This window comes from Canis lupus, chromosome 8 (genome assembly GCF_003254725.2).
Source record: "Canis lupus dingo isolate Sandy chromosome 8, ASM325472v2, whole genome shotgun sequence".
NCBI classification, from domain to species: domain Eukaryota; kingdom Metazoa; phylum Chordata; class Mammalia; order Carnivora; family Canidae; genus Canis; species Canis lupus.
In genome coordinates this window covers 60,051,071-60,071,783 of record NC_064250.1, presented here as the reverse complement: position 1 = coordinate 60,071,783, position 20,713 = coordinate 60,051,071, and the positions used below count along the sequence as shown (strand labels likewise).

General features: G+C 35.4%; 2 protein-coding genes across 14 annotated transcripts in view; one reads left to right on the top strand and one right to left on the bottom strand.

Annotated features, from left to right (window-relative positions):
* EML5 (EMAP like 5) overlaps positions 1–20,713 on the top strand; it is a 183,566-nt gene that overhangs the window by 94,156 nt on the left and 68,697 nt on the right. For all 13 annotated transcript variants that reach the window (XR_007412490.1, XR_007412491.1, XR_007412492.1 and 10 more), the window contains 5 exons: positions 1,742–1,842; positions 7,082–7,284; positions 7,896–8,007; positions 9,059–9,186; positions 14,422–14,563. Coding sequence is in view for 10 of the 13 variants with exons in the window: in XM_049113388.1 (XP_048969345.1) it covers positions 1,742–1,842; positions 7,082–7,284; positions 7,896–8,007; positions 9,059–9,186; positions 14,422–14,563 (686 nt within the window). In the remaining 3 variants the exon portion in view is untranslated. The remainder of the gene's footprint in view (positions 1–1,741; positions 1,843–7,081; positions 7,285–7,895; positions 8,008–9,058; positions 9,187–14,421; positions 14,564–20,713) is intronic.
* The window catches only part of TTC8 (tetratricopeptide repeat domain 8), a 204,525-nt gene that overhangs the window by 177,752 nt on the left and 6,060 nt on the right, over positions 1–20,713 (bottom strand). The gene's annotated exons all lie outside the window — the stretch shown is intronic.

The following is a 20,713-nucleotide window of genomic DNA, read 5'->3' as shown; positions in this document are numbered from 1 at the left end:
AACAGCAAAGAAACAAACAATCCAATCATGAAATGGGCAAAAGACATGAACAGAAATCTCACAGAGGAAGACATAGACATGGCTAACAATCACATGAGAAGGATCCCTGCGTGGCGCAGCATTTTGACGTCTGCCTTTGGCCCAGGGCACGATCCTGGAGACCTGGGTCGAGTCCAGGATCAAGTCCCACATCGGGCTCCTGGTGCATGGAGCCTGCTTCTCCCTCTGCCTGTGTCTCTACCTCTCTCTCTCTCTCTCTCTCTGTGACTATCATAAATAAATTAATTAATTAAAAAATTTTTTAAAAAAGCACATAAGGAAATGCTCCGCATCACTTGCCATCAGGGAAATACAAATCAAAACCACAATGAGATACCACCTCACACCAGTGAGAATGGGGAAAATTAACAAGGCAGGAAACAACAAATGGAGAGGATGTGGAGGAAGGGGAACCCTCCTGCACTGTTGGTGGGAATGTGAACTGGTGCAGCCACTCTGGAAAACTGTGTGGAGGTTCCTCAAAGAGTTAAAAATAGATCTGCCCTACGACCCAGCAATTGCACTGCTGGGAATTTACCCCAAAGATACAGATGCAGTGAAATGCCGGGACACCTGCACCCCAATGTTTATAGCAGCAATGTCCACAATAGCCAAACTGTGGAAGGAGCCTCTGTGTCCATCGAAAGACATGGATAAAGAAGATGTGGTTTATGTATACAATGGAATATTACTCAGCCGTTAGAAACGACAAATACCCACCATTTGCTTTGACGTGGATGGAACTGGAGGGTATGTTGAGTGAAATAAGTCATTTGGAGAAGGACAAACATTATATGGTCCCATTCATTTGGGGAATATAAAAAATAATGAAAGGAAATAAAGGGGAAAGGAGAAAAAATGAGTGGGAAATATCAGAAAGGGAGACAGAACATGAGAGACTCCCTAACTCTGGGAAACGAACAAGAGGTGGTGGAAAGGGGAGGTGGGCGGGGAGTGGGGATGACTAGGTGAAGGACACTGAGGGGAGCACCTGATGGGATGAGCACTGGGTGTTATGCTATATGTTGGCAAATTGAACCCCAATTAAACCAAAAAGAATTAAAAAAAAGAAATACTCAAATCATATATATGAGTGACAGATGATACATACACGTGTATCTCACAAAAAAGCTATAGATTATATGTATTTTTGTCACATTTTCAGTTTGCTAAATTTTCTACAAGCATGTATTATTTTTATAATAAAAATATTGCTTTAAAAGAGGAAATAGTCAACAATGTCAGATTATTTTTATTATTGTCCTGTTCCTTAAAGTGAGACATTGAAATACTTTAAAAATAGAGATAAATGCTTTTTTCACTACATAGACAATGGCTAAATAAAAGGTAGTTTAAGAGGAACTATGTGTTAGGAATGACTATATTAAGCTGTAACAAAGTATTATACAAATTTTTTCTTTGATATATGCCACAATTCCCTATGCACAGTACAATAGTAGGTGCTACTGAAAAGAGGTTCAGTTCTTACTGTTTCTATGTTTTAAGATTCTGTTGAGAAGAATTAAATTAAAATTATGACCAAGTAATAAATGTACAAATGCATGATTACATAGCCCAAACCTGAGAGATAAGTGGCAGAGGATTCAGTAATGGAATAATCAAGATAGGGTATGAATTAGGCAAAAGATTATTACCAGAGAGCTTTATCTTTGGAGTTTAAACATTCTGGTATCTTTTTCAGAGGAAGTAAAGATAAGATTTTTGTTGTAAAGATGAACCCCTACGTGCCTGATAAATTAATTACAGCTGGAATTAAACACGTGAAATTTTGGCGTAGAGCAGGTAAGGAAGTGCTCTTTTTTACTCCTTTGAAAGAAGTTATTACTTTAAAAAGTTATTTTAGCTAAGTGCAATGCAGTATTCTAGTTTGGATCCTGGCACAGAAAAGAGACATTAGTGGAAAACAGGTGAGATCTAAATGAAGTCTGGAGTTCAGTTCATAGAAATGCATCAAACATGTTGGTTTTTTAGTATGTAGTAATTTAAGATGTTAACTTTAGGGAAAATGGGCAAGGAGTGTATAAGAATACTCTGTTACCTTTTTGTCTTTTATGAAAGTCTAAAATTATCCAAAATCTTTGTGGTTTTTTTTTTCAGGTGATCCTCATTTATCTTGATATATTTTAAATAAATGTGAGGTTGATTTTATTGTCATTTATTGACCACATTGATGTAGTATTCATATTTTCAAGAGGGTTTAACTTGGGGCACCTTGTCTGCTTCTCCCTCTCCTCCTACCTCTCCCCACCCCTGCTTATGATATCCCTCCCCCCTCAAATAAATAAATAAAATATTTTTTAAAAAATGGACTTAACTTATAAGATGAATCAAGACTCCTTTCTTTTTCTGTTAAAGACGTATTTTAGTATAAACTGAAAATGAAAAATTTTGTAAGAATTCTTTATATGCTATAAAATGATACATAAATGGAATGTTGTATTATTTTAGTCATTTGTAACTATAGATTAGAAGCTGTGGAAGACGTTTATATTTAAAAAAATTTTTTTAATCTCTTTTCTGAATAAAATAGTAATATACTTATAAATTCCACCAATTTGATATTAAGGTCTCAGCACATTTAAACCTTTCAGATTAAAATACACAAATATAGAAAGAAGTAAAATATATATAAGAAAACAATAGCCTTGGTGAAGACATTTCCCAGGTTCAAGTTACTTTCAAATTGTAAACTACATAGAACATGAATTGATTTTCACGCTTGGATTTAATACTTTATCACAAACTCATTAGATCATAGTGAAAAAGTAAAAAAGTATTTTCACATTTTTATTCCCATATACTTAAACAAAATTTTAAATACCTTATTTATTTGGAATTACAAATACTAAGCGAGTAATGCTTATTATTTCTGTCTTGAAAATAACCCCCCCCAAAAAAATAAAATAAAAACCCTTATAAATTTCTTTGAAATAAGAGACAAAGTAAATAGTTTTAGAATGAAACCTTTTTCCTTAAGTTTGATTAGTTATATGGTAGATGAAACTGAACCATAAGAATAAATGTTAAAACTTTGGTGTGTCTTTCAACCTTCCTCACTTTTGGGGTTCTGATCCATGGAGTTCACTAAGTGAGAAATAAGTAATCACTGTATTAATCTAAGTGCTATCTAAGCCTCTAAATGCATAGCTTTATGTAAATTAAAGATGGCTTAGGCCTGAGGCTAAAAAGGAGCTTCTAACCTCCTGTTTCAGATCTAGGCTTTGAGAATTCCAACATATAAATTATTAAGCTGTCCTCTGAGAAATTTGAACTCTATTCCATGGCTGGTAGGGGCAGACAACCACTGAAAGTTTTTGAGTGCAATGACATGACCTGGTACAATAGGAATGTGTTATACTGTGTCTATCAGAAAACCAATTGATTATTTAAATCAGCAGTGGCAAACTTCCTATAAATGGAGAGACAGGAAATATTTTAGACTTCCAGGCCCAGGCATGAAATCAAAAATATTATGTAAGTACTTGGAGAACAAGAGTGAAAACTCCTGCCCTGCTTTATACCCAGTTGCCATTAAGTGTTGACATTCACTGTCTCCAAGATCAACTTGCTGCCGCAAAAGGGATTGACAGTTTGGGCTGGAGGAACCATTGTCATGCCCCAGTGACACATAGGTCCTAGTGTGTTCTTCTCCTCCTAGAGAGCCCTACCTTCTCACTTTGGGCAGCTAGCCAGAATTAAGGCAACTCCTAGGCTAATTCCACTGCTAGTGCTCAGCAGTTGCCATTAGCAAAGTTTTCAACTTGTAGATCACAACTAGCTTAGCCTCTGGGCAGCTGCTAGTTGGCAGCCAGAAGTCAAGAAGGCAGGCTCTGAGAGTAGAGAAGGAAACAAGCATGGCCTCTGTAGTTCACGGTGCTAATCTGCAGGCTCTGTACAAAAACAGGTGGTGGTAGGGCTTGGTTCACAGCCTATACTTTACCTCTTCTGCTCCAGATAGACTGTGCTCTAGTGAAAACCAGTCCCTTCACTTGTGTACTTTCTCTTCTTGCCTACTCAAGAACATCAGTTCTTCTTCCCTGTCTCTCCTACATCATCCCTTTCCCTTCTTTACTTTTTCAATTCAGCATACAAGTATGGGCTTATTTGTTCCATCTTAAATAAATAAAACCAAATGAAAATCCTCCTTCAACTCTACCCTTGAGTTGCTAATCAATTTCTTATATATGTACTATAATACCTTTAGACTGCTGCTTACACGTTCATTTTGCAATGTATCTTCTCCTCTCTCTTGAAAGAAGTCTAATCTGTTCTCCCCCACCCTCACCAATCTACGTAATTACCCTTGCAAATTCACTAACAACTCTGGCTGCTTTGTTAAGAAAATACAGAGGTGTCTGGGTGGCTCAGTTGGTTGAACATCCAGCTCAATTTCAGCTCAGGTCATGATCTCAGGGTTGTGAGATTGAGTCCTGTGCCAGGCTTCACACACAGCACAGAGTCTGCTTAAGATTCTTTCCCTCTTCCTCTGCCTCCTCTGCCCCTCTTCCCTTTCATGCTCTCTATCTCTCTCTAAAATAAATAAAATCTTTATTTTAAAAAAGTGGTCTGCATACATTTATAATATGACTACTTTTTCACCATGCTACCACCATGGTCCATGCCACCTTTATCATTTGCCCAGATGATTGAAATACCATCTCTTTTCTTTCTTGCCCTTCTCTGATTTACTCTCAACCCAGAAATCAGAATAAACGTATAATACGTGATATGCCAGATTTTATTCCACTAACCACTTCCTATCTCATGCAGAGTAAAAGTTAAATCCTTACTAGAGCCTGGAAAGCTGCCTTTGACCTCTATGGCCTCATCTCCCATTACTTCTTCCTCCCTTATTTTCTTAGCTATACTGTATTGACCTCTAAAACTATTCTTTGAAGGTTCCTGTCACAATCCTGTACCAGAGGCTCTTGCTGATCCCTCTGCCTTGAACCCTATTCTTGCATGGCTAGCTCTTATACCTCCTTCAGGTCTTCATTCAGCTATTACCTTCTCAATGAGGCCTTTCTTAACTATCCCACTTAAAATGGACCCCTCTCATTTCTTGTCCCCTGTTTATGCTCACATTTTCTACAGCGCACCCGTCATCATCTGTTAATATACTGTACATCTTACTTATTTGTTATATTTATTGACTGTCTCATCAGGAAGCTCCATGAGAGCAGGGAATTTTGTTGTTTGTTTCTTCATAGCTCTACCCCCAGTGCCTTGAATAGTGCCTGGCATATACATTTCTTGAATAAAATAATGAATTCAATTGGAAAAAAATGGGCAAAGATATCAGCAGATAATGAATGGCCAATACAGATAGGAAACTGTGACAAAGCTCATAAACAATCAGAGAAAGGCACATTAAAGCGTCAATAAAATTCAGTTGGTATTTCATATCCCCCAGTCTGACAATACTAAGTGTTCCTGAAAGGTGGGAAATAGGAACTCCTTTCACTGGTAATCGGAGTGTTAAGTTGGTGTATCAACTTTGTAGAACAGCTTAGCAACAGATGTTACATCTCATCTATGTTTTCCCTTTTGCACATATTCTGTGGTCATTCCTAGGCATTCCTACAGAATCTCTTGCTCTTGCATAGAAGAGACCTTTACAGAATTGTTTAAAGCAGCATTGTTGGGCAGGGGGATGGGGTGACTGGGTGACGGGCATTGAGGGGGTCACTTGATGGAATGAGCACTGAGTGTTATACTATATGTTGGCAAATTGGACTCCAATAAAAAAATATACATAAAAAATAAAGCAGCATTGTTTTCAGTAGCAAAAGCTTGGAAGCAATTTAAGTGTTCATTAATAGGAAAATAGACTGGTAGGTTCGTATAATAGAATGTTTATAGAATTAAGAAAATGCATATTCTAGAGGTACAAATCAACATACATAAACCTACATAATGGATTGTTGGTGATAAAAGCAAGTTGCAAAGGAATACAGTTGACCCTTGAGTGACACAGGGAGTTAGGGCACTGACCCCCTGCACAGGCAAAAATCTGCATATAACTTTTAAAAAAAATTTTTATGCATATAACTTTGACTCCCCAAATACTTCTAATAGCCCACTGTTGACCCAAAGCCTTACCAATGACATACATAGTCAAAGCTATATGTATTATTTAGTGTAATCTTATGATAAACTAGAGCAAAGAAAATATTGAGAAAATCATAAGGTAGAGAAAATACATTTATAGTACTGTATCTATTGAAAAATGTGTAAAAATTAATTTGTGTGCAGTTCAAACCAGTGTTCAGGTCAAATGTACATATAGGATGGTATTTATAGAAAATCTTAAAACATGAAAAATATGACATATTGCCTAAAATTTTACAAATAAGTAGTAAAATGTATAAAAGGATGCATGAGGGATACATGGGTGGCTCAGTGTTTGAGAATCTGCCTTCAGTTCATGGTGTGATCCTGGGTTCCTGGGACACCATCCCGAATCAGGCTCCCCCCAGGGAGCTTGCTTCTCCCTCTGCCTATGTCTCTGCCTCTCTCTCTGTGTCTCTCATGAACAAATAAATAAAATCTTAAAAAAAAAAAAAAAAAGATGAATGCATGTGAAAGTAATCACCATCATATTCAGAATAGTAGAGGATGAAGAAGGGAGATGGGATTGGCTGGCATCATGCTTTGGTTGTTTTAGTAATTTTGTGTAGGTTGAGAGGGGAATATACATACTTCCTTGTATTAATTTTTATATATTTGTTTTCTTAAATATGTCATAATAAAAATTTTGAAGAACAATCAGAAGTGCCGAGGACTGATTAAAGCCGACTTAGTGTACATATTTTTGTCCAAAGATCTGTGGCCTAAAAGCTTCCATGAATATGGCTGTCTCAGCCAGGCAAGGCACTGACTGAGAGACCTGTATTTTTCTAAGTCTCCTTACTATTACACATCTTTCTACTTAAACAATTACAGTAGGAAAGAAATTTTATCACTTTATAATTTCATACATTTTAAAAGTGGTACTTCTGTGATATTTTTTATGAACCAGGAGGAGGATTGATTGGTAGAAAAGGCTACGTGGGTACCCTAGGGAAAAATGACACAATGATGTGTGCAGTGTATGGATGGACGGAAGAGATGGCTTTTTCTGGAACATCCACAGGAGATGTGTGTATCTGGAGAGATGTCTTTCTTGTGAAAACAGTTAAAGCACATGATGGGCCAGTATTTAGTATGCATGCATTGGAAAAAGTAAGTATTCTAAGGATATTTTTAGGTAAAACACAATTTGATCTTGGGTTATAGAGGTTTTCATAACTAAAGGAATATTGCATTTCTGCTTAGCTGAGCCACCCGGTAATAATCTGTGAATGAGAGTCTTTTCTGCCTCCTTTTATTCCTCTTTCAAATTCCTGAACATGGCGAAATAGGTCTGCTATTAAAAAAAAGTTTAACTTAATATTTATTAATTTCTTTCGATGTGCCAGTACTTGCTTAAGTGCTTTATTATCACCATCTCCCATGAGGTGACTACTATTATGATCCTCTGTTTTTGAAGGATGGGATTATGAAGCCTCTAAGAAAATATATGTATCATGCTGAAAATGTTAGAGCTACATTATGGTTGCAGATTACAAACCTTTTCTTAAAGTCCTGTCCTCAAAATACAATGTTTAGTGTCACTGTAAATATTTTTGCAGGTTCTATGTTGATGTATTAAAAAAAACCCTATTCTTATGCTAATGTGTTCACAGCCTATAATTTTTAGCTATAAATGTTCTTTCCTCTAGAATTTTTCAACAGAAGGTTATTATTTTTTTTTAATTTAGATTTTTATTAACTTGAAATTTTTACTTTCAAAGGGATTTGTAACTGGAGGTAAAGATGGTATAGTAGCTCTTTGGGATGACTCCTTTGAAAGATGTCTCAAGACCTATGCTATAAAAAGAGCTGCTTTGGCACCAGGATCTAAAGGTGATTTGAAATTTAATTTACTTTGTAGGATAAAAGATTAATTGCTCATTGACATGCATGGTCACTGAGGGTGGAGCACATGAAATACATTTTTCCTTTACTAGAAATGCATCAGAGTTTAATGGGAGAAGCCATTTAACTAGAGCCTGAATCATTGCCGTCCTTTCAAAAATCTATTTTCTGTGATATAGGTGGTAAAATATTAACCAAGTACAAGATTATTCATGGTAATTTTAATCATTTTAACATTTCAAGGAAAATTGCCACATAAGCATCACATTTACCAGTCAAGAATTTGTTTTCAAGCTTGGCATTTTGTTTCACATTAACGTTTTGTTGACCTTGCCTGTCTATCCTTGCATGCCCTTCCTTTTACCCTTTTTCTCAGTGTATTAAGGCATGACATCACACTCTCTGACCTCCAGGCCTTTTCTGTACACTATTACTTTTGCCTAGAATTTGCCCTTTCTCCTCCCTCCTGTCCCCAATTACCTGACCATGCTCATTTTTCATATCTCAGTAGGGTAATTTCTTCCACTTCCATCTCCTCTCCACCCCCTTAAAAAAGGGGAAATTCCATTACATTATGCCCCTGTTTCAATATACTCCTCACATAGTGTCTGTTTTCTTCATTGTATGCTCTGTTAGGTTTACCAGCTACATCTTTGAAGCCTTCCTGGGACACAGTAGACATATATGAATCCATCTTAAGTTCAATTAAATTGAAATTACTAACCAGAATATTGTAGGTGCTCTAAGAAGGTAAGGAGGTGAATAAAGAGAGGCAAATATAAGAGGAAAAGAAACAGTCGTCAGAATAGTAGTCGAAGATCTGAAATAATAGAGAATTATAGTATATAGGTGGTTCTTTTGAGATTAATAAGTTGAGTCATTTGGGAAAATCCAGTACATTTATTAGAATACTTAAAATACAGGAAAAGGCAACCTTGTGATGTGATTTTCGTTGTCAAAATAGCATCATTGGCAATATATACATCCTTGTACTCTAGTAACTTTATACCTAGAAGAACATCTCCATTTAACATTTCAGGTCTTCTCTTGGAAGATAACCCATCTATACGTGCCATATCATTAGGACATGGTCATATTTTAGTTGGCACAAAGAATGGTGAAATACTAGAAGTGGATAAAAGTGGCCCAATAACACTTCTGGTCCAGGTAATATGAAAAGTTAATATATTTTTTTTTCTCTTTGTATACAATTGATCTAATACGTATGAACCAAAAGTTAACAGTAGTGAAAAATAATGTTAAATTAATTAGGGAAATAATTGATAATATATACCAAAAATTTCTAACTTAATTATAGTTTAATGAGTAGGTGCCAGTAAATAAATATGCATGCTATCGTGTGGAATAATTGCCAGTATTTTAAGTAATTTCTTATCGTAAAACAAGAAACCAATGAAGAGAAAAAACAGTTGTAATTAATTTAACCAAGTCAATTTATTTCACATTTAATTTTATTTCTTTGAAGTATATTTGTTGAACCTAAGGCAGTTGCTTTTCTATGAAACTTCATTTTCCTTATTAAGTTTCTAATTTAAAAAAATAAATGTAAGCTAAAAATTTTATTGCTGAAAACATTTGTCAGTGAAATGTTAATAAAACTCTAGCAATATAAACATTTGTGTGGTAGAAATATAAAATGAAAGAGCAGGATCCCTGGGTGGCGCAGCGGTTTGGCGCCTGCCTTTGGCCCAGGGCGCGATCCTGGAGACCCGGGATCGAATCCCACATCAGGCTCCCGGTGCATGGAGCCTGCTTCTCCCTCTGCCTGTGTCTCTGCCTCTCTCTCTCTCACTGTGTGCCTATCATAAATAAAAAAAAAAAAAAAAATGAAAGAGCAGGATCAGCTGATCTTAACATTTTTATCAGGAATGTTGTATTAATTTTTTAGTTCTACATTACCTATATGTATTGTTTTTCTGAAAAGTAGGGAGAGAAATAAATAAATACTATAAAACACAGCAAATGAGGTAGGATCTACCCTAATGAAAAATTGTTCTCCTGCAACTATAGTAACACCAATTTTGAATTTGTCTTTTATCCTGAAAAAGAATTATGTTCTTTCTTATTACAATTTCTTCTCCATCCCCACTCCCCCTCACCTCGCTTCTATTAAAACACCACAGAGCACACACAGAGGAGAACACTGCACATGCTTTAATGTTAATATAAAATCCTGATGTGCCAAGGAGAATTTGTAAGCAAATAATGAAACATTTTATATTAAATTTACTGTCAAACTTTGGTGTCTTACTCTTTAACTTCAATCACGTAATATTCCTTTGAAGTAAAGAGATGATGGAATTATGGTGTTGAAGATGTTTATGATCTCTTGGAAAATATTAGCACAAGTACACTTTTACAGATGAATCCACAGAACTTTTCAAAAACCCAGAAAATTGTATAATTATAAAAAGTTTTAAAACAATAAATGACATTCTATTATTTTTTTATATTTATTATAGTGCATAAGATTTCAAATATCTACCGTCTGTCTCCTAAACATCAGAAACAAGACAAGGATACCATATTTCACCATTATTGTCCAACATTGTGTGTGAGATCTTAGCCAATCTAGAAAAAAGGTGTATGTGTTGAAAACAAATGGATAACACTGTCATTATTTGCAAATATTATAATCCTATACCTTGGGTATTCAGGGAATAAACTGAAAAATTATTAGAATTAAGGAGTCCTGTAAAGTGAGATTCAAAATCAGCTTATAAGAATCAATATTTCTATATATCAGCAATAACCAGTTAGAAAATATGACACAAAAATGATACAAAGAAAACTACAATAACCAGGAAAAAATATGAAAGATCAGTGTTAAGAAAAATATAAAGTTTTACTAAAGACCTAAAAGATCTAAATAACTTATAAATTCACTATGATCATAAACCAAATACAAATGAGATTTTTCAAAAATTCTGGGAAGAGTTTTAAAAAATCACTTAGAAGAAAAAAATACCCCAAAGTAGTCCAGACATTTTTGAGAAACTCAATGCTAGAAATAAAAGTATAATAGTTAAAAGTGTGGAGATATACATGAAAATGCAAATCAAAACCACAATGAGATACCACCTCTCACCTGTCAGAACAGTTAAAATTAAAACCTCAAGAAACAAGAATTGTCAAGCATGTGGAGGAAAAGGAACCCTCGGACGCTGTTGGTGGGAATGCAAACAGGTGCAGCCACTCTAGAAAACAGCATGGAGGTTCCTCAGAAAATTAGAACTACCTATGATTCAGTAATCACACTACAGGGTATTTACCCAAAGAATGCAAAAACACTGATTAGAAGGGGTCATGCCCCCTCTGTTTATTGCAGCATTATTTACAATATCCAAACTAGGGAAGCAACCTAAGTGTCCATCGATAGATGAATGCATAAAAAAGATACATATATATAGGTATACACACACACATACACACACACACATATATATATGTATACACGCATACACACACACCCACAACGGAATATTATTCAGCCTTAATGAAGAATGAAATCTTGGGATCCCTGGGTGGCGCAGTGATTTAGTGCCTGCCTTTGGCTCAGGGCGCGATTCTGGAGACGCGGGATCGAGTCCCACGTCGGGCTCCCGGTCATGGAGCCTGCTTCTCTCTCTGCCTGTGTCTCTGCCTCTCTCTCTCTGTGTGTGTGACTATCGTAAATAAATAAAAATAAAAAGAATGAAATTTTCCATTTGCAAGATAGCAATATGGATAGAGCTAGAGAATATAGTGCTAAGCAAAATAAACCAGAGACAAATAACATCTGATTTCACATGTGTGGAGTTTAAGAAACAAAATAAACAAAGGGGAAAAAAAGACCAAAAAACATATTCTTAACTATAGAAAACAAACTCATGGTTACCAGAGGGGAGGTAGGTGGGGTATGGGTGAAATAGATGAAGGGGATTAAAAGTACACTTTATCTTGGCAAGCACTGAGTAATATATGGAACTATTGAATCACTATATTGTACACATTAAAATAACAGGTTACAGTTTAATTCATACAGTTATTAACTACACCAGAATTTTTTTAAAAGGTGTGGAAATGTATGTACACAATATAAGTACGTTCAGATGTCTTAAAGAAAACATGTACAACAGTATAGCAGTATTCTATGGGTCATTTTGGGGAGTAGCACCTCTTAACAGTATTCATCCATGAACATGTGATCTCTCCATTTTTTTTTTTTTTAGATCTTCTTTAACTTTTTTCAATAGTTTTATAGTTTTCAGTATACAGGTCTCACAGTTATCTTTTTTAAATAATAGACCTTATTTATTCTAATAATTTTTAGTGGATTTTTAGGATTTTCTATGTATAAGAGAATATCAGCTGCAGATACAGTTTTACTATTCCTTTTCTGGTAGGGATGACTGTTACTTCTTTTTCTTGCCTAATTATCCTGGAATCTTCAGTACAATGTAGAAGTAGAGTATCTTTGTCTTGTTTCTGATTTTAAGGAGGAAGCATCCAATATTTTACTGTTAAGTTTAATGATAACTGTGGATTTTTCTTAGATGCCCTAATCAGATTGAGGAATTACTCTTTTGTTCCTAGTTTGATGCACATTTTTATCATGAAAGATTGTGTCCTTTGTCAAATGCTTTTTCTTAGTCTATTGAGAGATGATCATGTGGTTTTTATTTTATTCTATTGATAAAAGTGTAAAATTGGTTTTCACTTTTTAAACCCCACTTGGTTGTGGTATATAATTCTTTTTGTACATGTTGGAATCAGTTTGCTATATTTTTTTGAGGAGTTTACCATCCACATAATTTATATAAGGAATAATTGGTCTATAGTTTACTTGTAATGACTGTCTGGTTTTGGTACCAGGCTCATCCTGGCTCCATAAAATAATTTGGGAAATGTTCTTTCATCTTTGATAGTCTTTTTCCTTGACCACACCCAGCCGCTGGAGTTCATTAAATTGATGGCTGATTACTGTTTTCAAAATTTACCCCAGAGCATAAATTGCTCCCCAGATTAATCAAATTCAGGCTCCTTAAAGGGGACACTCATTTCCCAGGTGAGTGTTTTGAGGATTTATTCTGACTTGAAGCAGTCTCCTCCCATCTATCTCTGAGATTGCCCTGGTTTAAGTAAATGTTTCGTTTGTCATATCTCCTTGGAATTGTTTCCAAAGACCTTAATTTTTTTTTAAGTTAACTTTATCAGTTTCACTGGTGAGCAGGTCTACAGCGCTCCTTACCTTCTCCTGCAGGAAGTCCTTCCTGTATGGCAATTTTTAATATTTCCAAGGCAGCCAATTCCTACTCTCTCCACTCAATGAAATTTTAAGGTTTTAAACTAATTTTAATAGTAACTTGATTATATTGTGATTGTTAAGATAAAGCTGTTATAAAAGTATTTTTTGTTTTGTTTTTGATTGTGCAGTTCAACTTTTTATTTTAATAAAATCAGAATATGCGCAGCACATGCAGTGCTAGCGTCTAAACTAATATAATAAGCAATTACTAAAGCTACAGTGACTTGAAGTTCAATCTTTACATTCAGCAAGTTTAAATCCATTCTTATGTGATTTTTTAAACTTTATTAACTGAAAATATTGCTTACTAATAAAACTTGCTCAAATGCTGCCGCTGAATGTACAAGTCACTGAATATGCTAATACAACAAAGATAACCACATGTTTGAGGATTGCAGTGTGCCAGACCTTCATTGAAAAAAAGAAACAACTAAACAAAACTCACGCAACAAACATCTGAGAATCTGGACACTTCTTATCAGTGTTTTTGAAGTATATCATTAATATCTTAAGACAAGTGTATCAAAACCTTGGCATGATTTAATTTCAAGTCGCCAATTTTGTTTTTACTAACATCAGAAAGTTATGGCTACACTGCCAGTGCCGGGTCTGCTTAATTTGACTTAAGAGTTTAATATGACTTAACATTAAAAGCTCACACTACCCCGAAATATATAATTTCACGCATACGGTGACATTCAACATTCAAGTGCCAGTGTTTTTGTACTGTCTTTTGGTCAAGTTTCTTTAAACTTTCAAAGAATCACTTTTAGGCTTACAAAACAAATATTTGTCAGAATGTTCAATAAATATTACATAAAACTAGCAGCAAAAAGTATCTAGAAATCTGTCTTGTGCAAATAGTTTTCTTCCCAACTATTATTCCCATGGTCCCAAATAAATTTTAGAATTAGGTCCCATCCCCTTCCTAGACATATAAAAGTATTTTGAGTTATATTCCAAAGATAAACGTTTTATTAGATTACACAATTATTCATTAGTTTATCATTACTTATTATCAATTGTTGTCTGTAGTTTTTTCTAAATACATGTATTTTTAGGTTAAATTGAACTTAACTGTGTTCTCTTTGTAGGGACACATGGAAGGAGAGGTGTGGGGTTTGGCCACACATCCTTATCTGCCTATCTGTGCTACTGTAAGTGATGATAAAACCTTAAGGATATGGGATCTCTCTCCTAGTCATTGTATGTTGGCTGTCCGGAAACTGAAAAAGGGTAAGAGGCTCTCAGGCTTGAACATAGATTAAGTTGTCACAATTTTCTAACCCTCACAAATGTAAGAAAGCAATAGTAGGTATATAAAAAAGACTTATTCTATGTGCACTTACTCATGGTGCTATGTAAAGAAAATTAATTATACCCAGTGCTTGCTTTATGGGACCTCCTATGATCATACCTATCCTGAGCCAGCTTGCAATGTCACGTTCGAAAAAAATATAGGAATACAGGAAGAAAACAGAAGCTAAATTTTCCATCTTTTGTGACTATGGAAGATATATAATTCAATCAGAAACTAAGAAACAAGGCCTTAATTTATGAAGGGGTAGCAGAATTAAAAGGAAGATATTTTAGAGTGAAACAGAACTAACCACATTTGTAGGAGTCAAATGAAGCTAGCCTATCAGTATAGAGAGATAAGGGGTTCTGTTTTTGGAACAAGGCAGATACTATTAATGTAGGGCAAATGAGGTTGTACAGATAACTTCAGATTTCTTAGTGAGATGGTAGGGAATGTTATTTTATAGCGTGGAGGCATTGAAGGAGGAACTCTGGTTGAAAAGGTAGGGAATTGAGACAATAAGAAATGAGACAGAATCAGCAGCAAATGAAAGAAAGGATTGTCGGGCCATAGTAAGAGGCAAGTTGAACTTAGGTAACAAGAATTTGTAATTCAGTTAATTTAATTGTATTTCCATCTATTTACTTAAAATAAGTTAGTCTATTATCTTCTTCTGGTATTACTGTATTTAATATTTGTATTTAACTAAAAATCTAAAATTAATCATAATCTCTAGAATAATTGAACCCCAGTCATTGCCTCTTCTCTTCTCTCTCTCTCTCTCTCTCTCTCTCTCTCTCTCTCTCCCCACACACACACACACACTTTCTCTCTTTTGAGTTATGGATGGTCTAGCACTTTAATTCTTTGGTGTTTTTTTCTCCCTGAGAACTAGAGAAAATTACCAAATGTTATCTCCTTTGTACTGTACTCTCCGCATGAAGGGTTATAGTAAGATCACAAAACCAGTCACTCCTTTGTTTACACAGGAAATCACAGTACCAAATATTCTTTTCTTCACAAGGCAATAGGAAGTCCTTACCAGTCAAATTTGGAACGTGCTTACATTTAATACACCTCAGATTTTTTTCTTTCTTTTTAAAATTGAGATCCAGTTGGCATACAGCATATTAGTTTTCAGGTGCACAACATAATAATCCACTATTTGTATATTGTGAGACAATCACTACAGTAAATCTAGTTAACATTCATTGCCATACATGGTTACAAAATATTTTCCTTTTATGATAAGAACTTTTAAGATCTCCTCTTTTAACAACTTTCAGATATGCAACACAGTCATCTATAGTCATCATGATGTACATTACATTCCCATGACTTACTGATTTTGTAACTGGAAGTTTGTACCTTTTTACCCCATCATACACTTTTTCCCACCTGCCTGTAGCAGCCACCAATCTGTTCTTTGAATCTGTGAGCTTGGTTGGTTTGTTTGTTTATTTGTTTGAGTTTCTGGTTTTGGTTTTGGTTTTAGATTCCATGTATCAGTGAGATGGTATGGTATCTGGCAAGATGCCATTCATTTTTATGACTGAATAATATTCCATTCTGTGTGTATGTTTACACACCATTTTCTTTATCCATTCATCCATCATTGGGCACTTAGGTTGTTTCTGTATCTTGATTATTGTAAATAATGCTGCAGTGAACATGGGGTACATATAACCTTTTTTGAGTAAATGTTTTCATTTTTTCAGATAAGTATCGAAGAGTGAAATTACTGTATCATATGGTAGTTCTATCTTTAATTTTTGAGAATTTGGTTTTTTTAACCCCTCTTCAATTGGACATTATTATTAATGCAGTCAGTGTTTACTTAGCTTTGTCTATGCTTATACATTTCTTTGTTCACATTTTCTTCTTGTATCTCAGACATTTTTTCTTTTATCATCTTTTTAAAAATATAATCTTAAAAGTTTCTTTAGTAAAGACTTGTGGAAATTCTCTCAGTTTGCTTTGTCTGAACCAGTGACATTCCAAGTATAGAGTGGTGGGAGTGGTCTGTTGCAGCAGCAAAAGTATTTTATCAAGCATACTGCAATTCTTTTTTTTTTTTTTGAAGATTTATTTATTTTGAGAGAGAGAGTGCATGTGAACACAAATGGAGAGAGGGGCAGAGGGAGGAGAGAAAATCTTCAAGCAGACTCCCTACTGAGCATGAAGCCCGATGCAGGATGCAGGGCTCCATCCCAGGATCCTGAGATCATGAGTTAAACAGAAACCAGGAATTGGCTGCTTAACCAACTGAGCCATCCAGGCACCCCTGACATTGCAGTTCTTAAAAACCAAACTGATTTTTTTTAGTTGATGTATAGTTAACACACAATGTTACATTAGTTACAGGTGTACAACATAGCAATTCAATTTCTCTATGCCTATGCTGTACTCACTACAATGTAGCTACTATCTGTCATCATGCAATACTATTGCATTACCATTGACTATATTCCCTATGCTTTCATCCCTGTGACTTACTCATTCACAACTGGAAGCTGGTCCCTCCCACTGTCCTTAAAAAGCAAACTGATTTTTATTCAGCCTTATTTTTTTTTGTTTCAAAATTTTTGATAGATGGTGTATTACCACTCAGGGTGAATTGTTACCACCTCCCTTCCTGCTTTTGGTATACTATTACTTTGAATATGTTTTGATTTTTTTTTTATTCTCATTCTTTAATGCTAATTTAACTGCTTCTGGAGTTCTTGGTTGAGAGTTATTATTCCCCTGGTTTCCAGCATTCTTTTATTTTCTTCTGTAGCTTAATAACATTATCCATGTATGTGCTCCATTTTTTATTTATTCTATTTAGGATTTATTATGCTTCCTGAATTTGTGGATTTATGTCCTGTATCAGACCTGAAAAATTATCTTCCAGTATTATTGACTGCTCTTAGGAATAGATCTTTGTGTTAGGTTGTGGAGAAAAGACATAATTATGTGTGTTTGTTTTTAAATATTCTTCATTTTGGGGGGTGTGCCTAGGTGGCTCAGTTGATTAATTATCTGCTTTCAGGTCAGGTCATGGTCTTGAGGTCCTGGGATAGAGCCCCACATTGAGCTCCCTGTTCAGTAGGCAGCCTTCATCTCCCTCTGCCACCCCTCCTGTTTGTGCACTCTCTGTCTCTCAAATGAATAAATAATCTTTTTAAAATAAATATACTTCACTTTTATTTCTGTCACCATTGATTCAAAAGGAAAATAGGAAGGGGAACTCCCTTGCACTGTCAGTGAAAATGCCAACTGATGGAGCCGCTGTGGAAAGCAGTATGGAGATTCCTCAGAAAGTTAAAAATAGAACTATTCTATGATCAAGCAAATGCACTACTAGGTATTTACCAAAAGAATACAAAAACTCTAATTCAACAGGATACACGCACCCCAACGTTAATAGCATTATCAGTAATAGCCAAATTATAGCTAAAGTGTCCATCCACTAATGAATGGATAAAGATGTGTGTGTGTGTGTGTGTGTGTGTGTGTGTGTGTATGGAATGTATATACATGCAATAGAATATTAGTCATAGAAAAAAAATCTTAACATTTGTAATGACATGGATGGAGCTAGGCTGTACTATGCTAAGTGAAATAAGTCAGAAAGATAAATATATTATTCCACTCACATGTAGAATTTAAGAAACAAAACAAATGAACAAAGGGAAATGAAAAAGGCTCTTTTTAAAAAGATTTTTATTTATTTATTCATGAGACAGAGAGAGAGGCAGAGACATAGGCAGAGGGAGAAGCAGGCTCCCTGTGAGGAGCCAAATGCGGGGTTTGATCCCAGGACCCTGGGATCACAACCTATGCCAAAGGCAGACAACCACTGAGCCACCAGGTGCCCCCCGCCCAAGAAACAGGCTTTTAACTATAGAGAACAAACTGATGGAGGATGTAGGATCCAGAATGGAGATGGGTGGGGAATGGGTTAAACAGGTGATGAAGATTAAGGAGTGTACTTGTTGGAGTGCCCAGGTAGCTCAGTTAGTTAAATGTCTGCCTTCAGCTCAGGTCATGATCTTGGAGTCCTGAGATTGAGCCCCATGTCGGGATCTCTGGTCAGCAGGGAAGCTGCTTCTCCTTCTCCCTACCCCCACTTGTGCTCGAGTGCTCGCTCTCTCTCTCTCTCTCTCTCTCAAATAATTTTTTTAATGCATTTACTTCCTGGAGAGTTTTTACCTTTTTTTTTTAAGATTTATTTATTTATTCATGATAGAGAGAGAGAGAGAGAGAGGCAGAGACACAGGCAGAGGGAGAAGCAGGCTCCATACCGGGAGCCCGACGCGGGACTGGATCCCGGGACTCCAGAATCGCACCCTGGGCCAACGGCAGGCGCCAAACCACTGAGCCACCCAGGGATCCCCAAATAATTTTTTTTAAAAAGGAGTGTACTTATTGTAATGAGCACTGGGTGTTATATTACCCTATTAACAAATGTATATAAAAACTTTAAAAGAAAAGAAAATAGGTAGATTTTCTTAATGTCAAAGGGTTATATGTGGTTTTATACTGGTTGTGTTAATTACAAAATTACTGAAGTCCTAATGATTTTAATATTATGAAACACAGTTATCTCCTTCAAACAGTCAGTAAGCAAATACTATTTTCTTCAGCAAATGAATATATAAATATTATGATGCTGAGGTTTAACATTTTATTGAAATAAGTCATTTTAGGGGTGCCTGGGTGACTTGGTTAAGCGTCCAACTCTTGATTTTGGTTCAGGTCATGATCTCAGGGTCCTGGGATTGAGCCCTGTGTCAGTCTCCACACTCAGCAGGGAGTCTGCTTTAGGATGTTCTCTCCCTCACCTCCCTGCATGCTCTCTCACTCACTGTCTCTCTAAAATAAATAAAAAAATATTTTTTAAATGCCATTATAGTTAATGTAGACTGTCCTATGAGAATTTTGCCAAATAATTTAATTTTATGGCATCCAGTTATAGATTAACCAGAAGTATAAATATGTAACATGAATTAATGTATATAATGTTAATGTCTAGAAAATATTTTTTTAATATTGATAACCTTTCATACTTCTGTGTAATGATATATTAGAAGTTACTGTTAGAAACTTGTACCCCCTGGCTTTAGCTTTTAATTATAACCAAACCCCAATTTTTTTCTCTCCAGCCCTCCCCCAGCTCTAATAACCACCAATCTATTCTCTGTATCTATGAACTTAGGTTTTTTTGTTTTGTTTTAGATTCTACATATAAAAGAGATCATATAGTGTTTATCTGCCTCTGACTTATTTCACTCAGGTGATACCCTTGAGATCCATCCATGTTGTCAGAAATGGCAAAATTTCATTTGTTTTTATGACTGAATAATATTCCATTGCATGCCGTAATTTCTTTATCCATTCATCCATCAGTGGACTTAGATATTACATCTCCTTGCTATTGAAAATAATGTAGCAATGAACATGGAAATGCATATACCTTTTCAAATTATTGTTTTCATTTTCTTCAGATAAATACCCAGGAGTGGACTTGCTGGATTATATGGCAGTTCTGTTTTTAATTTGGGGGGGAACATCCATACTGTTTTTTCTAGTGGCTGCACCAATTTATATTCCCATGGCAATGCATGAGGGTTCTGTTTTCTCCACATCCTCACCAACACTTGTTATTTTTTGTCTTTTTGATAATAACCATTCTAATAGGTATGAGATATATCTTATTGTGGTTTGATTTGCATTTCCTAGATGATTAATGATATTAAGCATCTTTTTGTGTACCTGTTGACAATCTGTAAGTCTTCTTTGGACAAAATCTATTCAGATCTTCTGCCCATTTTTTAACTGGATTGTTTGTTATTTCATTACTGAGTTGTAGGAGGTCCTTAATGTATTTTGAATAGTAGCCTCTAATCAGATATATGATCTGCAGCTATTTTCTCCCAGTCAGTAAGTTGCCTTTTCATTGGTTTCCTTTGCTGTGCAGAAGCTTTTTAGCTTGCTGTAGTCCCACTTGTTTATTTTTGCTTTTGTCATATTTGATTTTGGTGTTAGGTATTTTAAAAATCAGCAAGACCTGTATCAAGAAGCATATTATTGCTTATGTT